The sequence below is a fragment of the Notechis scutatus genome, chromosome Z, assembly GCF_049901735.1.
Source record: "Notechis scutatus isolate UNSWTSFEM ecotype Mainland chromosome Z, rNotScu1.2, whole genome shotgun sequence".
NCBI classification, from domain to species: Eukaryota; Metazoa; Chordata; class Lepidosauria; order Squamata; family Elapidae; genus Notechis; species Notechis scutatus.
In genome coordinates, this window is record NC_142025.1 from 120663573 (window position 1) to 120679053 (window position 15481).

Below are 15481 nucleotides of genomic sequence, written 5' to 3' on the forward strand. Positions count from 1 at the left end.
ATAGGGGGGGGAGAGGGAGAGATAGATATTTATTGGGGCCAATCCTGAAATTCCCAAAGTGGTTGGCTTCCCTTCCCAGGACAGAGAGAAAGTGACTCGCCCAAGCTCTGGTTTTATGTGTGTGGGGGGCAGGACTTGAACTTGCATCCTCCCAGTTTCTAACCCCGGTGCTTTAACCACTACACCCCACACCGTTTCCCGCTCCCTGGTTTAATTTGGAGCAGTCCACCCCGCTGTTGCTCCCCACTCTAGGAAGTTTTCTGACAGCTTTTTAGAGCCAAGGATGGCGACGAAAACCAAAATACCCTTGAATTTGTCGACGGAAAAAACAGGTGAGACAACGCAAGCTCTGTGCAAATTTTTTTCTTTTTACTGACGCCCAAACTGCACACAATGGTTCACATACACAGGGTGGTTCTTCAAACAATGGTTGGCGGGGGGGGAAGGAAAAAAAATTAACTCAAGATTCAACAGCCAGTTTTCAATTTTTTTCTCTCCTTTAAACTGGCAAAGCTGTGGAAAGAGGCAGACAAAACAGCCCCTTCTGAAGTTTTCTCTCTCTCTTTTTTTTTTTTTAAGCAGTTTTCCTTTCTTTCTGGTCAAGTTATTCCACCACCACCCCAGTCAAGTTTATTCTTCTTTTTTTCTTTTTCTTTCTTCTTTTTTAAACATTTTAGAACTTCAACAGCAGCAAAGAGGGTTATTGGTGAAGTTTGGGGTCTTTTCAAGTGCAGGATGAGGTAACTTGGGTTGGAGGCACATTCTGGACACCTGCAACGGACGGAAAAGCAAACCGGACAATGGTCTGGGGTTTAAGGAAACCCTGAAATATTGAGGCAGGGTGAGGCATTGCAAAGTTAAAATCTGGACACCGATAAAAGAGACTCTTTGCTAAGCACTGAATTGTGGCCTCCTGGGGCTGTTTTCTTGCAGCACTAATGATGTTACCTACTTCGGGTAGTGAAACGTCTGCAAGAAAAGTAGAGTCCTGCTCAGGGAGCACCAGAAATGGTGTAGGGTCTCCTGCTTGAGGGGGGGGGGTTGTTGGACTAGATGACCTACAAGGGCCCTTCCAATTTGGTTAATCTATAAGTGCATTGAGGACCCCTCCCCCTTAAATCTGAGAAGCAAGACCTCCCCTTGGCTAAAATAAAATAAAAATAAAAATTGGCAGGCTAGGAAATACAACTTCTTAGCCAGCTTCCCAAGAACTCCTATGGGTTTGCAGGCAGTTGGGGGGGTAGTTGAGAAAAAGCCAATTTTTCTTTAAAAAAACAAAAACAAATCTTGGTGCATTTGAGAGATACCTAGCCAAGGAAGCACTTAGTAGAAGAGGGAGAAACTGTGCAAATTTCCATTTGCAAATTTAAGGAGTTCAAGATAATCTGGCAGCTTTCAACACCCCCATCCTCTCCCCACAATTAATCATAATTTTAAAGTAAAAAATTAAAAGTCAGGTGGGGGTTTGTCTGAGGTTAAATGCAACACTCGGAGGGGCGATATATGGTTAGGCCGCTCGCAAAATTCAGTCCCTCTTGAAAACGAAGACTAAAAAGACTTACCAAATCGCAGCTCTTGGCATCCCCTCGGTGTGTGCAGGCTCTTCACGCCAGTAAAGCAGGGGCAAGCTCTCCCCCAGGCTCAGGTGTCTGGGATTTTTTTTTAAAAAAAAGAAAGGAAAACAGGTGTAGGGTCTCTTGTTTGGGCGGGGTGGGTGAGGGTTGGACTAGATGACCTACAAGGTCCCTTCCAGCTCTATCCTGACTGATTGAGTGGACCGTGGGCTGCTACTTGCAGAATGTGGATCAAGAGTGACCCCTGGTGGCGCATAAAGGCATTGCGGGGCCCTTTGCAAGCTAAGGCATTAGAATAACAGAGAGTTGGAAGGGACAATCCTGGAGGTCATCTAGTCCAACCCCCTGCTCGAGCAGGAGAGTCTATGGAGAAGCTGGGGGAGTATTAGCCAGGGGTCCAAGCCCCCGCATCCACCCCACCTTGCTTACATCCACAAGCTGTTGCTGGATTTCCGGCAGTGGCTGGGTGGGGCTTTCCTGGGCCGGGGAAGCAGACTTGCTGGCTTCCACCACAGGCTCTTGAGTCATCACAGGAGTGCTGGCAGCTGGGGTGTCCCCGCCAGCAGCTGCGGAGCTGGGGGCCGGCTGCTCCTTAGTATTGGTGGTTGCCTAGGGCAGAAAAGAGGGGACCAGGGGAAGAGAGAGGCTGATACAATCCGGTCAGCAGAAACCTGTACAGAACACGATCCGGTCAGTTTCTGGCAACCTCTACAAAGCCAGGAACAGTTCCCTCCCCGCCATCCCTCTTTCCTTGAAAATTGAGCCCAGGATGTTTCTCCAGAACTACCCCAAATTTCCGCTACCGTTTTTCTTCCGGAACTGGTCTGAACCGGCTGAATTTCCACCTCTTCTGCCCCACCCACCCACCCACCCCGCCCCCAATTTCCCTTGCCCTTCAATTCACCTCAGTCGCCGCCTGGCGAGCTGCTGTCTGCTGGCGCCGGCGCTGGAAGTAAGGCCGGTTGCGCTGCCTTTGAGGCTCGGGACGGATGCCGTCCGCCGGCGCCTGAGCCGCTTTCGTCTCGCCGTCTCCTCCCTCCGTGGTGGGCTGCTGCGGAGGACGGGGGCGAAAAGGTCTGGGCGAGACAATGGAGGGGGTTGAGGTGGGTGAGTGTGAATTGACTCTCGGCCTTCTTCCCCCTTAGGGGGGGGGAAGAGACCATTCCCCAAAGAACTGGAAGCAGAATCAGAACAGAGCCGGAAAGGGACCTTGGAGGTCCTCTAGTCCAGCCCACCTTGCTCAAGCACACCATTTCAGACAAGTCTCTTCTTAAAAAACCTCCAGGGGTGACGCACCCACAACTTCTGGTAGCAAGCAGTTCCCCTGGTTAATTGTCCTCCCTGTTAATTCCAGGTTGCTTCTCTCCTGGGTTAGTTTCCATCCGTTGTTTCTTCTCCTGCCCTCTGAATAATTATTATACTATGCAAAAAGCTTATTCTATTATACTATGTTATAATAAGTATATTATAGTATTAGCCCGATCCCCGTGCTTCATTACGGAACTATGTGGTCGGGCTTAGTTTTTGGGGAGGAAAATAAGGGGGGGAAAATTCTGCCTCTGCCTATCAGCATCCATCGGTATTCATCTGGCTAGCATCCTGTCAGTGTGTGAGAGAGTTGAAGGCTGTTTGGAAAGTGAAAGAGTATTTGCTGTGTGAGCAAGGAGGAGACAGCAAGGAGCCTGGGCGTGGCTTAGCTCAACTGTTCTGGACTAAAGCTGGTTGGAGCTGCTGTGAAACTGAAACTCCTCTGCTTGTGTTTTGCATTTGGAATAAATAAATCTATTTTCAGGTGGGGAGGGGGAGCAGAACTCCTTAGCATCAGAGCGTGTTAATAATAATAACACAGGAAATATTCTAAATGCTCTGAGGGTCATTTCGAAAAATCCTTTCTTAGGGAGCCCCTAGAAGCCAAGAGGAACATAGGTGCCAAATTTCAAGTTTGTAGGCTTTACAGATCTGGAGATTTTGTGATGATGCGTGAGGGGTATTTCCCTTTTTATATATATAGATAGATATACTTATACTATGTGGAAAGGTTATTCTATTCTACTGTATTATAATAAGTATGTTATAGTATAACATACTTATTATACCACGTGGAAAGGTGATTCTATTCTACTATGTTATAATATACTGATTATACCACATGGAAATATAATATAATATAGAATATGTTATAATACAATATACTTATTATAACCTAGTATAATAGAATAAGCTTTCCGCATAGTAGTACAGCCACTGGCAGCTGCTTGCCAGCTTTGTTGAGCCCCTCCAGGAATTGACCTCCACAATTCAACAATCCTGCTAAATAGAATCAGAATTCTTTATTGGCCAAGTGTGGTGAAGCTACGCAAGGAATTTGTCTCTGGTGCATAAGCTCTCATTGCCCCCATTAAGCCACAAGCGATAAACCAGGATCACAATCATGAAATACAATCACCATCTACCATAAGATACCACACCAAATGTAATATAAACGTAATACTAAATGAAGATAGGGGCAGCTGGAGATAGGTAAGAAAGCGCCGTGGTTTGCAAAAAAAATAAATAAAAAATTGGGATGCCAGGTATAATCTAAATGTTTAGCGGCGTTACCCATCCTGGGCACCTTGAAAATGGACGGAGTTCAACTCCCAGAACTCCCTGGCCATCCAAAAGGTTTACCAAAATTCAGCACAAAATTTTGCAAGGTGAACAAACAAACAAAAACAAACCCTTGGTTAGCTGCATGACTAAAAAGGTTAAATGTGGGCTTAGATGGCACGACAATTAAATGGAGGAAGCGATATGCTGGATGGAGGGATTCTGGGAGTTGAAGTCCACCCGTGGGGAGTTGCCCAGGTGGAGAAACACCAAATTACTCCCTTATGGTAGTTATTCTGCTCAAAGTCGCTTCTACATTCTGGTTTTGCTCCCTTCTTTGCACAAACCAACATTGGGTCAGGCTTCCCCAGGACTGGGAATCCTGGCTTGTCCAGTCGACCCAACCTGGATAGCAAGCCAGCCAACTTTTCTTCCCTCCTTAAAACCCCGAATGATGGTCTATTGCTGACTCTATTGCTTATAATTCTGCCCCCCCAAATCCCGTGTCGGCAAATGACTAGGCCAAGGCAACCTTGTCTTAACCAGTGTAAAGCTAGCTTGGAACCTGGTTAGCTCTGTGTGTGTGTGTGTGTGTGTGTGTGTGTGTGTGTGTGTGTAGAAAGACTTGCCTGCGGTATCTGGGGCGGAATCGAGGGGCCGGGGCTCTCTCGCCCGCCTGGATCTGCTGAGGCTGGTCTCCTTCAGGCTGGGTAGCATCTTTGGGGTCTGTGCTGTCAGAGCCCTGGGAAGGAAGAGCAGGGTCAGAAGAAGAGGGTCAGAAGGGACCTCAAAGATCATCTGGCCCACCCCCGCTCAAACACGAGACCCTACACCATTCCACACAGAATAAGAAGAGTTGGAAGGGACTTCAGAGGTCAACTAGTCCACCCCTGCTCAATCAGGCCCTACGTCATTCCACACAGAATAAATTGGAAGGGACCTCAGAGGTCATCTACTCCACTCCTGCTTAATTAGGAGGCCCTATACCATTCCACACAGAATAAGAACAGAGTTGGAAGGGACCCTCAGAGGTCTTCTAGCCCACCCCTGCTCAAGCATGAGGCCTTACACCATTCCACACAGAATAACAGAGTTGGAAGTGATCTCAGAGGTCATCTAGCCCACCCCCGCTCAAGCAGGAGGCCCTACACCATTCCAAACAGAATACCAGATGAACGCAATTGGAAGGGATCTTGGAGGTCTTCTAGCCCACCCCCGCACAGGCAGGAGGCCCTATACCATTCCACGCAGAATAATAACGGAAGGAGTTGGAAGGGACCCCGGAGGTCTTCTAGTCCAACCCCTGCCTTCAACCCTATCCCAATTCCAGACGGGGCCCGGCTGAGAGCGACGTCCGGCCTCTGGTACAGGTGGAATTCCAAAGGGACCCCCAAACACCATCCAGAAGGGCCGCCATCAGCAAAACAGGGAGAGGAATCTCCGAGCCATGAAACGGCAACAGGGACAGGAGAGTCTGTTTTCAGGGGTCCAAACCCCCCCCATCCTGAAAAGTTTATTCCAAGAACGGTGCAAGGAACCAGCAAACAGCCTTCCCACCCAGTTCCTCCCCCAAAAACTGCACCCCGAAACCAGGGGAAAAGACGCCCAAAGCCAATTTCACGCCTCCTAACAGGGAGGACAGTTTAACCCGTGGAACTGCTTGCCACCAGAAGCGGTGGAGGTTCTTTAAGAAGAGAGGCTGGGAAGCCACTAGTCTGGAATGGTATACAGCAGGGGTCGGTCTCCCAACCGTGGAACTTGAAGATTGTGGACTCAACTCCCAGAGTTCCTCAGCCAGCTGGCTGAGGAACTCTGGGAGTTGAAGTCCACAAGTCTTCAAGTTCCCACGGTTGAGACCTCTGGATAGAGTCTCCTGCCTGGGCAGCAGGCGGGACTAGACGACCTCCAAGGTCCCTTTTCCAGCTCTGTTCTGATTATATTTCCTGATTTGTCTCACGTGGGCTAGGCCGGGTCTCCTGCTTGGGAAGCGGGGGTGGGGGGGCAACAAGAGAAAGGCCTGAGGCCTCTCGGGGGGGTGATGGAGTCACAAAGTGGCGGCCGGCCCGGCCCAGACTCACGTCCGCGGTGTGGGGCTGCGGGGGCGGCTGGGCCTGAGCCCGGGGTCCCCTCACGAATCTCCGGCGGAAGAAGAAGGGCGGGGGCGCCTCCTGCGCGGGCGCTGCTGGACCCCTTCGTCCGCTTTCTCGCCCTCGCTGGCCGTCTCGGCGCCCGCCTCGGGCCGGGCGGCGTCGGGGGGCAGCTGGGCCTGGCGGGAGCGCGGGATAATTCGGCGGAAGCGACGGCGGTTGGGGGCGTAGCGGCTGCCTTTGACGGGGACCCCGCCGGGGCCGGTGACGTTGGCCGCTTCGGCCCCCTGCGAGAAGGCAAAAAGAAAAGGAGTCAAGTCGCCCCCCAAAAACCGTCCCGGCTCTCGGGAGGATGGACGGCGGTGCCGGAAAAAGCCGCCGCCGGGGCCTCACCTTCTCGCCTTCCACCACGTCGAACTCCACCGTCTCCCCATCTCCAACACTTCGCAGGAACTTACGAGGATTGTTTCTCTTGATCGCCGTCTAGGAAAAAAGCCCAGAGAGGAACAGAGAGAGAGAAATAGAAATAGAGAGAAAAATAGAGCGAGAAAGAGAGAAAGAAAGAGAGAGAGAAAGAGAGAGAAAAAGAGAAAGAAAGAAAAAATAGAGAAATCGAGAAATAGAAGAAGAAACAGAAATAGAAATACAGAGAGAGAGAGAGAGAAAGAAATAGAAAGAAATAGAGAGAAAAAGAAATAAGAGAGACAAAGAGAAATAGAAACAGAGAAATAGAGAGAAATAAAGAGAGAGAGAAATAGAAATAGAGGGAAAAATAGAGCGAGAAAGAGAAAGAGAAAGAAAAAATAGAGAAAGAGAAATAAAGAGAAAAAGAAAAAATAGAGAAATCGAGAAATAGAAAAAGAAACAGAAATAGAGAGAAAAAGAAATACAGAGAGAGAAAGAGAGAAATAGAGACAAAGAAATAGAAAGAAATAGAAATAGAGAAAAATAGAAAGAGAAATAGAGAAATGAGAGAAATAGAGAAAGAAACAAAGAGAGAAATAGAAACAGAAATAGAGAGAAATAAAGAGAAATAGAAATAGAGAGAAAAAGAGCGAGAAAGAAAGAAAAAAATAGAGAGAAAAAGAGAAAGAAATAGAGAGAGAAAGAAAAAATAGAGAAATAGAAAAAGAAAGAGAGAGAAATAGAAATACAGAGAGAGAAAGAGAGAAATAGAGACAAAGAAATAGAAAGAGAAAAATAGAAAGAGAAATAAGAGAGAAAGAGACAAAGAGAGAAACGGAGAAATAGAGAGAGAGAGAGAGAAATAGAGTGAGCTCTGGGGCAGAAAGGTGGAAGTGGGCACAGGGGCATGGGCTGTATTCGAGTACTGGTCTAGCAAATGTTTTGTATGCCCTAGTTAGTAGCGTGATAGTAACAGAGAAAAAGCTATGTAGGATTAGGTTAACAACTCTTAATGCCTTTTTGGCTATGTAGCGGGGTACACCAAGTGGGTGTGAGCCAAACAATGGATTTTTAATTCTTTAAACCTTAGCAACTTTTAAGATCTGTGGGCTTCAACTCCCAGAATTCCCTTTAGCCAGCTATGCTATGCTGGCTAGGGAATTCTGGGAGTAGAGGTCCACAAGTGGATTAAAAGTTGCCAAGGTTGCACACCCCAAATCTAAATGGAAATGTTACTGTTTTTCTAAGCAAGGATCAGGTGCTGTTGCTACAGGAAGAAATTCCCACCCACCCCCAAAAGTTTTAACTCTAACAATTTCTCACAATTTCCACGGAGTTTCCTTGCAGACTCAAACTTACTACAAGGAGCAAGGCAGCAAGGTGAAGGCTGAAGGGAGCAATAAAGGGTGGGGGAGGAAATTTAAAAGGAACTTAACTTACACAATGCTCGGTGCTTACCTGGTGCACAAACACATCCTCTTTGGTGTCATTCCTGCAAGGAGGGACCAAGATTAAGGAAAGGAAAAATAAATATAAACCTTGAAATCTTTAATCCGTCGGGCTAACCACTGCTTGTGCTGAATCAGGGCTAAAATTACAGGCGGGGGGATCGAGAGCTTTAAGGAGACCAAGCTCCAAATTCTAATCCAGTTGTGCTTGGCTAAACACATCAGGAAACTTGGTTTGAGTTGGAAGCCAACATCCAAAAGATGTCAGCTTGACCAGAAACTTATAAAAGCCATTAAAGGAATGAAGGTCACCGATAAACCTGGTTTATCTCTCTTCAAAGGGGGCGGGCAGCCAATTAGACTTTGTTCCCCAATTGATTATAAATTTGCTTTTGCTTTTTTTTTTTTTTTGCAACTTGATGATTCTTGGGCAGGAAGTTTTAAATCTTCAAAGCTGCCAAAAAAAAGAAGAAGAAAAGTCCCTTTATTTCCAGTGGAGTTTTACCAGTCAGGAGTGCCAGGGGCCACCCAAATAAAAGATGCCAGCCGACAGAAAAATACAGAGAATATTGGTGGCTCAGGGTTGGGCTTTGGGGTCCTATGTGCTCTCTGTGCTCCGTGGTTTTTCTGGCAGACGTTTCATGACCCAGCTAGGGAACCTCAGCAGTGCTGGAAGGGACTGTATATAAACAGAGGGCAAAACCCACTCTTTTCTAGCACTGATGAGGTTACCCAGTTGGGTCACAAAACGCCTGCCAGAAAAACCACCCAGACTCAGAGAGTCTTCCCAAGGCCCCCCATGGAAAAATAGACATCTCCTGGAGTTCGCCTTTGCTGGAAAAGCCCCCCCCCCCCCCCGCCCCCACCAGTGCCCACGTGAAATGCCACGGCCCCGACCCCTTGGACCCGTGGGGGGCACTTTGCTGGCATCGCCCCTCCCCTAAGCACGAGAGTGGCCAATGGCGGGGGAGCACCTGGGTACAAGGACAGACCTCCAGATAAGGCATCCCAGCTATGCCAACTTGGCCTCGGGCGAGTTGTTTGCTCAGGCTGCTCTGACAAACATTTGTCTCAATGGAGCCAGCCCAGATTTTTAAAAAGAAGGGGGGGGAACGATAGTGTGTGCCACCTGATTTGCCAGGTAATCTTTGGACACCTGACTTGGTTGCTTTTCTCTTTCTCTTTCTTTCTATTTCTCTCTATCTCTCTTCCTTTATCTATTTCTCTATTGCTCTCTCTTTCTCTATTTCTATTACTCTCTATCTCTCTCTCCCCCTCCCCTCTTTATTTATTTCTCTCATTCTCTATTTCTATTTCTCTCTCCAAGAGGAGGAAGTTGGCACAGAACTGCTGAAATATCCAAGGGATCCGGGCTCCCCACCCAAACCCACCTTTGGGAATTAATTTAGGCTTGACCACGCCGCCGTGACCACAATAAGGGGCAGAAATGCCAATGTCCGGGGCTGGGGAGGGGATGCAGCCCCATCTTAGATTATAACACACACACACCCCAGCCCACCCGATGCGGAAGAGACCAGTCTGTGTAAAAAAGTGCGCGCGCACACACACAACTTCAATGGAAGGAATCTCCCGGTTGGGTTCTTCATCCGACCTTCGTCGAAATTCACAGCTAAAACACGGCCAAACAATTAATTGGCTTAATTAACAATGATTAAACCGGGTTGAGGGTTTTTTTTAAAAAAAAATAACTTTCACCTCCCGGTAGCAAAGGTTCTTGTCGGATTTAAACCCAGCTAATGATGTCCATTCAGTCTTTCTTCTTTCTCTTTCTCCCCTTTTTCTTTCTTTCTCTCCCTGCTCCCTCCATCTCTTTCTCTCCCCCTCCCCCCTTTCTCTCTCCCTCCTGGGAGTTAAAAGTTTTCTGCCTGCGGGGAGCAGCAAAAGGGAAAGGGACTCACCTGTTTATGAATCCATAGCCATTGCGGACGTTGAACCATTTCACCGTGCCCTGAACCTGGGTGGCTGGAAGCCGGGGGCGGGGTGGTGGAAGCGGGGGAGAGAGAAAGGAGACTGGTGACACTGGCAGAGGGACCTTTCTTGGCCCTCCCTGCCCCCCCCCAGGAAGAGCTGCTCCTGTTTGGGGAGCCGGATCCCTCCCCCCCTCCCACAAGCCAAACTGGAAACCATCATCCTGGTCAAGGAGGGCTCTGGGTTAGCATCCTGGCCTCTTTGAAGGTGTGTGGGGTAGTTTTAAGCAGCCTCTCCAAACGCCCAGGGCAGTCGCGACAACCGAAGGCACGCACACACACACACACGGCTCCGCGGAGTTTGTTTCCAGCCGGGCTGGGGGTCTGGCTGGCGGGGGAGCTGCTGGCTCAAGCGGGACCACCCGGACTCACTCACGCCTTGCCCCGCCCCCTCCACAAGCAGAACGACACACAAACACACACACACACAATCTTTCTCTCCGCCAGCGTGCCTTGCAAACCGCAAAGCGGGAGCGCCGCGCTGGCGGGGCGGCCACAGGACGCCCCCTGCCCCCCCAAGTTGGTGTAAGCCCGGGACCCATCATGCGCAGCCCCGAAGTCAGCCAGAGTTCTCCCCTGGCTGGCCTCGAGAAAGCCCACCTCTCATGGGGCGGGGATGGGAACTGTCGCCCCGCGTCGCCCCCTTCACCCCTCCAGTCGGAAAAAGGACCGGAGAAACCCATCCTCCGCACCAGCAGAAACCCCCTCCCGCCACTCTGGATGATGTCGTCCTGTAGTCCCGCGGCGGCGGTCTCTCTCGCCGCCCCCCACCCCCCCAGCCCGGAAAAAGCCACCGCGACCCATCATGCTGAGCCGCGGAGTCCCGAAGACAGCGGTGTTTCTTGGTTTCCATAAAGCCCACCTCTGCCGCGAGGCTGGGGGTGGGAATTGTAGTCCCGCTCAGTTTCTCCCCCCCACCAGCCCCTCCGTCGGCCTTCAGTCCGGAAAAGCCCAGCAGCAGCATCCTCCGGGAGCCAGGAAGCCCACCCGCGACTCTGGATGATGGAACCTGTAGTCGTCCCCACACACAAGTCGAGAAAGACTCCCCCCACCCCCACGGAGAATCCCAGCCAGAAAAAGCCCACCTCCAGCCCGGGAAAACCCATGGTGTCCAGCCGCAGCGTCTCCGCGACTCTGGATGATGGGATCTGTAGTCCCGCCCCCCTCGTCGGGAAAACCGGAGAAACCCAGCATGGCCATTCGCAGCGGCCCCCCGGCCGTCAGAAAAGCCTATTTCCGGGACTTTGGTTAATGGGACTTGTAGTCTCGCGCCCTCCCCCGCAAAGTTTGGGGGAAACCCATCCTGCCCAGCGGCCAGAGCAGTCCACCTCCCTGCGACTCCGGATGATGGGACCTGTAGTGCCGCGCCGGCCGCCCACGCGAGGGTCTTTCTCTTCCCCCCACCCCGGCAACGGCTCCTCCCGCGGCCCCGCCCCTCACCTAGGACGCGCTTGGCCGCCTGGCTCCGGGCCCCACGCCCCCGCGGGCGCCACCGGTTTGGCCTCTCCGGCCGCGGGTTCCCCGCGGGAATCTCCCCGTTGCTGGCCACCACGGCTTCCCCGTTCTCCGCTTCGTTCAGCATCCCCGCGCCGCTGCCGCTGCCCGTTGGTGCCGCCGCCGCCACCTCCGCCGCTTCTCCGGTCGCCGAACCCCCGCCTCGTGTCCGCGGACACACCCTCGCTCCTCGCGGCGCCCACGCCCAATCAGCAACCGCCGCTCCGGCCAGTCCCACGCCTCGCCCACGCACGCGCCTTCGCTCCAATCACCTGCACTCTTCGGCCGCTACCTGGGCTTTTTTTATGGCCCGCCCGGACACGCCCCCTGCGCTCCCATTGCCCGGCGCGGCCCCAAGCCCAGGTGTGTGGGTGTGGGGGGTGTCTCCGGCCACGTGGGGAGATGAGCGCTCCCTCCCTCCTTCCCTGGCTGGCTCTCCAGCTCACCTGTGGACAGGTGTTTCCGCCCAGCAAGAGCCAGCCGGCGTGGAAGGGGGTGGGATTTGGGCGTGGGTGGGGTCGCTGCTTGGTGAGGATGGGTGGGGGTGGGGGGTGGGGGGTTGTTTTCTGACAGACGTTTCACGACCCGACCAGGGAACATCATCAGAGGGAGAGGGGAGTTAGTTTTAGGAGGATGACGGGAGGGGCAGGGGGGAGGAGGAGGAGGAGGAGGAGGAGGAGGAGGAGGAGGAGGAGGAGGAGGAGGAGGAGGAGGAAGAAAGAGAGGAGAAGGAAGAGGAAGACTGTGTAGTCCTTAGTGGTCTCTGAACTCGGTACTTTTCTTGCAGACGTTTCATGACCCAACTAGGGAACATCATCAGTGCTAGAAGGTATGGGATTGGGGAGGAGGAGGAGGAGGAGGAGAAGTAGTAGTAGTCCAGGACTATGGGATCGTTTCATAACCCAACTAGGGAACAGCATCAATCCCGAATTCTCCTCCTCCTCCTCCTCCTCCTCCTCCTCCTCCTCCGTCATCCTAGAGTTTGTCGTCCCCCCCCGCAGGATGAGCCGGAACGCCCCGTCGGTTCAATCCCGAGCTGCGAAGAGTTTCCCCTACTAGCATTTGCAATGCTTTCCCTTCGCTTGGGGTGCGTTGACGCGCCCTTTCCGCACGGTTGCATCTCATTCAACGCGCCTCGGCATGGCTGTTTCCCACGACAGGCTTGCGTGCAAGTGCTTTGGGCGCGATCCTCGTCTCCCCGCGCGCTGCGCGGATCCGTCCCCGTTTGGGGATTTGGGAAGATGGCGCCCCCCCCGAAACTTGGGCTGATGTGGAGCATCCCGTGGAAGCGTCTCGAGTGGGACTCCCCAATTTTCCGTGGGGTTGGATCTTTCTTTCTTTCTTTCTTTCTTTCTTTCTTTCTTTCTTTCTTTCTTTCTTTCTCTTTTCCTTCCTTCCTTCCTTCCCTCCCTCCCTCCCTCCCTCCTTCCTTTCCTCCCTTCCCTTCCCTTCCTTTTTATCCTTCTTTATCCTTTCCTTCCTTTCCTCCTTTCCTTCTCTTTCCTTTCCTTCCTTCCCTTCCCTCCCTTTCCATTCCTTCCTCCCCTCCCCTCCCTCCCTCCCTTCCCTCCCTTCCCTTCCCTTCCTTCCTTCCTTCTTTCCTCCTCTTCCTCACTTCCATGCCCCTTCCTTCCCTTCCCTTCCCCTCCCCTTCCTTCCTTCCTTCCTTCCTTCCTTCCTTCCTTCCTTCCTTCCTTCCTTCCTCTCTTACAATCCCTTCCTTTCTCCCCTCCCTTCATTCATTCATATCTTGCTCTCTAGCTGAAGACTAGCGCCTTGCTGCGACTTCTGGCCAACTGACATTTGGGACCCCGATCCTCAGGGCAGCGTTCATCAGGTTTCCCCGCGCTGTTCCACTTCCAGTTCCTACTCACTTGATCCTCCCTACCTTAAACTGAGAGCAAATCTTGTGAAAGTCACCCCGATATAGAATTGCTCGAGAGAGAAACTTGATCAACACCTCTGTGTTGTGTTGTGTGTGTGTGTGTGTTGCGCTCTGGGTTACCCAGGTAGTCCTTGAGCTGCGACCTCAATGGAGCCGATGTTTTGGTCGCTAAGCAAGACACACGCTAAGTGAATTTTACCCCATTTGAGATCTTTTATCTGTGGTCGAGGGAATCCCTGCGGTTGTTAAGTGAGTGACACAGTCATTAAGTGAATCCAGCTCACCCATGGACTTTGCTTAGAGGAAGGCCTCAAAAGATGATCATGTGACCAAACCGTCATAAAAGTGAGTCAGTTGCCAAGGGTCTGAATTTTGATGATGTGACCCACATAATCTGCCACAGTCATAAGTGTGAAAAATAGTCATGTCCCGTTTTCCCCCCCAGTGCCGTCATAACTTTGAAACAGTCACTAAACGAACAGTTGTAAATCGAGGGCTTCCTATCTTTGAAAATAAACGCCAACCATCTCTGAGCGAGATGCCTGCCTTAATTCTGAATTCCATTTTCCCCCAGAGTTTTCCCGAAAATACGACCTGCCCTAAAAATAAGCCCTAGCTTGAGTTTTTTTTACACGTGCACCCAATGTAAGCCCTACCCCCCCCAAAATAGGCCCTAATGAAGATTCCCACTTGAATGGATACCCAGACAACAGGATGTTTATGAAGCACTAAGAAATGTAGCCTGTTTCCCCCGAAAATACAACCTACCCTGAAAGTAAGGCCTAGCTTGATTTTTTTACATGTGCACCCAATATAAGCCCTAATCCCCCCAAAAATAAGCCCTAGTTAAGACCCTCCCACTTCAGAGTGGACGGGTAAAAATTAAGTTAGAGTGTGGATTGGGGTGGTGGTGGAGCTGCCCTACTACTTATCTTTGGACAGGTGTAGTCAGAGGTTCGTCGGTGGAGGACATCCCCCCAAAATAAGACCTGGTGCCTTTTTTTGGTGTAGATAGATAGATAGATAGATAGATAGATAGATAGATAGATGGATAGATAAGAGAGATTAGATAAGATAGATAAGATAGATAGACCGATAGATAGATAGATAGATAGATAGATAGATAGATAGATAGATAGATAGATAGATAGATAGATAGATAGATAGATAGATAGATAGATAGATAGATAGATAGATAGATAGATAGATAGATAGGCATGGAGGCAGGCAGGCAGGTAGGCAGGCAGTGATGATAGATAGATAGATAGATAGATAGATAGATAGATAGATAGATAGATAGATAGATAGATAGATAGATAGATAGATAGATAGATAGATAGATAGATAGATAGATAGATAGATAGATAGATAGATAGATAGATCCCTCCTGCTCCCTAGAGTGGAGCGATTGCAGAGGAAGGGATGACAAGAGAGGAAGCAGGCAGAGAGAGTTGAAGTCTAGCGAAGCCGGCTGGGGAATTCTGGGAGTTGGAGTCCTCCAGCTTAAAGTTGTTCTAGACCTCTGCCCTAGACCATTTGAGATAAATATGTAATAGAATAGAGAGAGAGAGAATAAAAAAAGATTTCAAACATATTTCTTGTTTTTTTGGTTTGTTTCCCGCCCCTCTTCCTTTCTCCCGCAACGGTGCATTGTAATCTCCTTTGGGGTTATTTGGGGGAGGTGAAAGTCCAAGAAACTTGTTTGTCTGGATAACCATTAACCCAAGAGGGTGCGGTGTGTTCTCTGAGTGGCGAAAAAAAAATAAATTAAAAAAAAAATCAGACTTGGATTGACCTGCTGGTCAGTTGGGGACATGATACAGCCTTAACTCTGGACGTCAAGAGTTCAAAAATGGCTTGTTTTTAACGCCATTCAGATATTCAACTTGGATGGTTTCATGGTGGTGTAGCTTTGCAAAGCCTTTACCTGGGTGTTCAAAACATCCCTTTAAATCAGGGGTTTCCATCCTTGGCCACTTTTAACCTGGAGGACTCCAACTCCCAGAATTCC

At 50.3% G+C, this 15481-nt stretch overlaps 1 protein-coding gene across 1 annotated transcript; it reads right to left on the minus strand.

Annotated features, from left to right (window-relative positions):
- Nucleotides 1-498: 498 nt before the first annotated feature.
- On the minus strand, nt 499-11795 carry YBX2 (Y-box binding protein 2). Its single transcript, XM_087946580.1, is given in 13 exon segments — nt 499-771; nt 1563-1649; nt 2004-2183; nt 2479-2650; nt 4793-4905; nt 6242-6327; nt 6330-6537; nt 6644-6733; nt 8114-8147; nt 10023-10086; nt 11532-11566; nt 11568-11616; nt 11619-11795. Coding segments are annotated over 12 exon segments (1131 nt in total). The 5' UTR covers nt 11674-11795; the 3' UTR covers nt 499-771; nt 1563-1604.
- Between the last annotated feature and the right edge of the window lie 3686 nt (nt 11796-15481).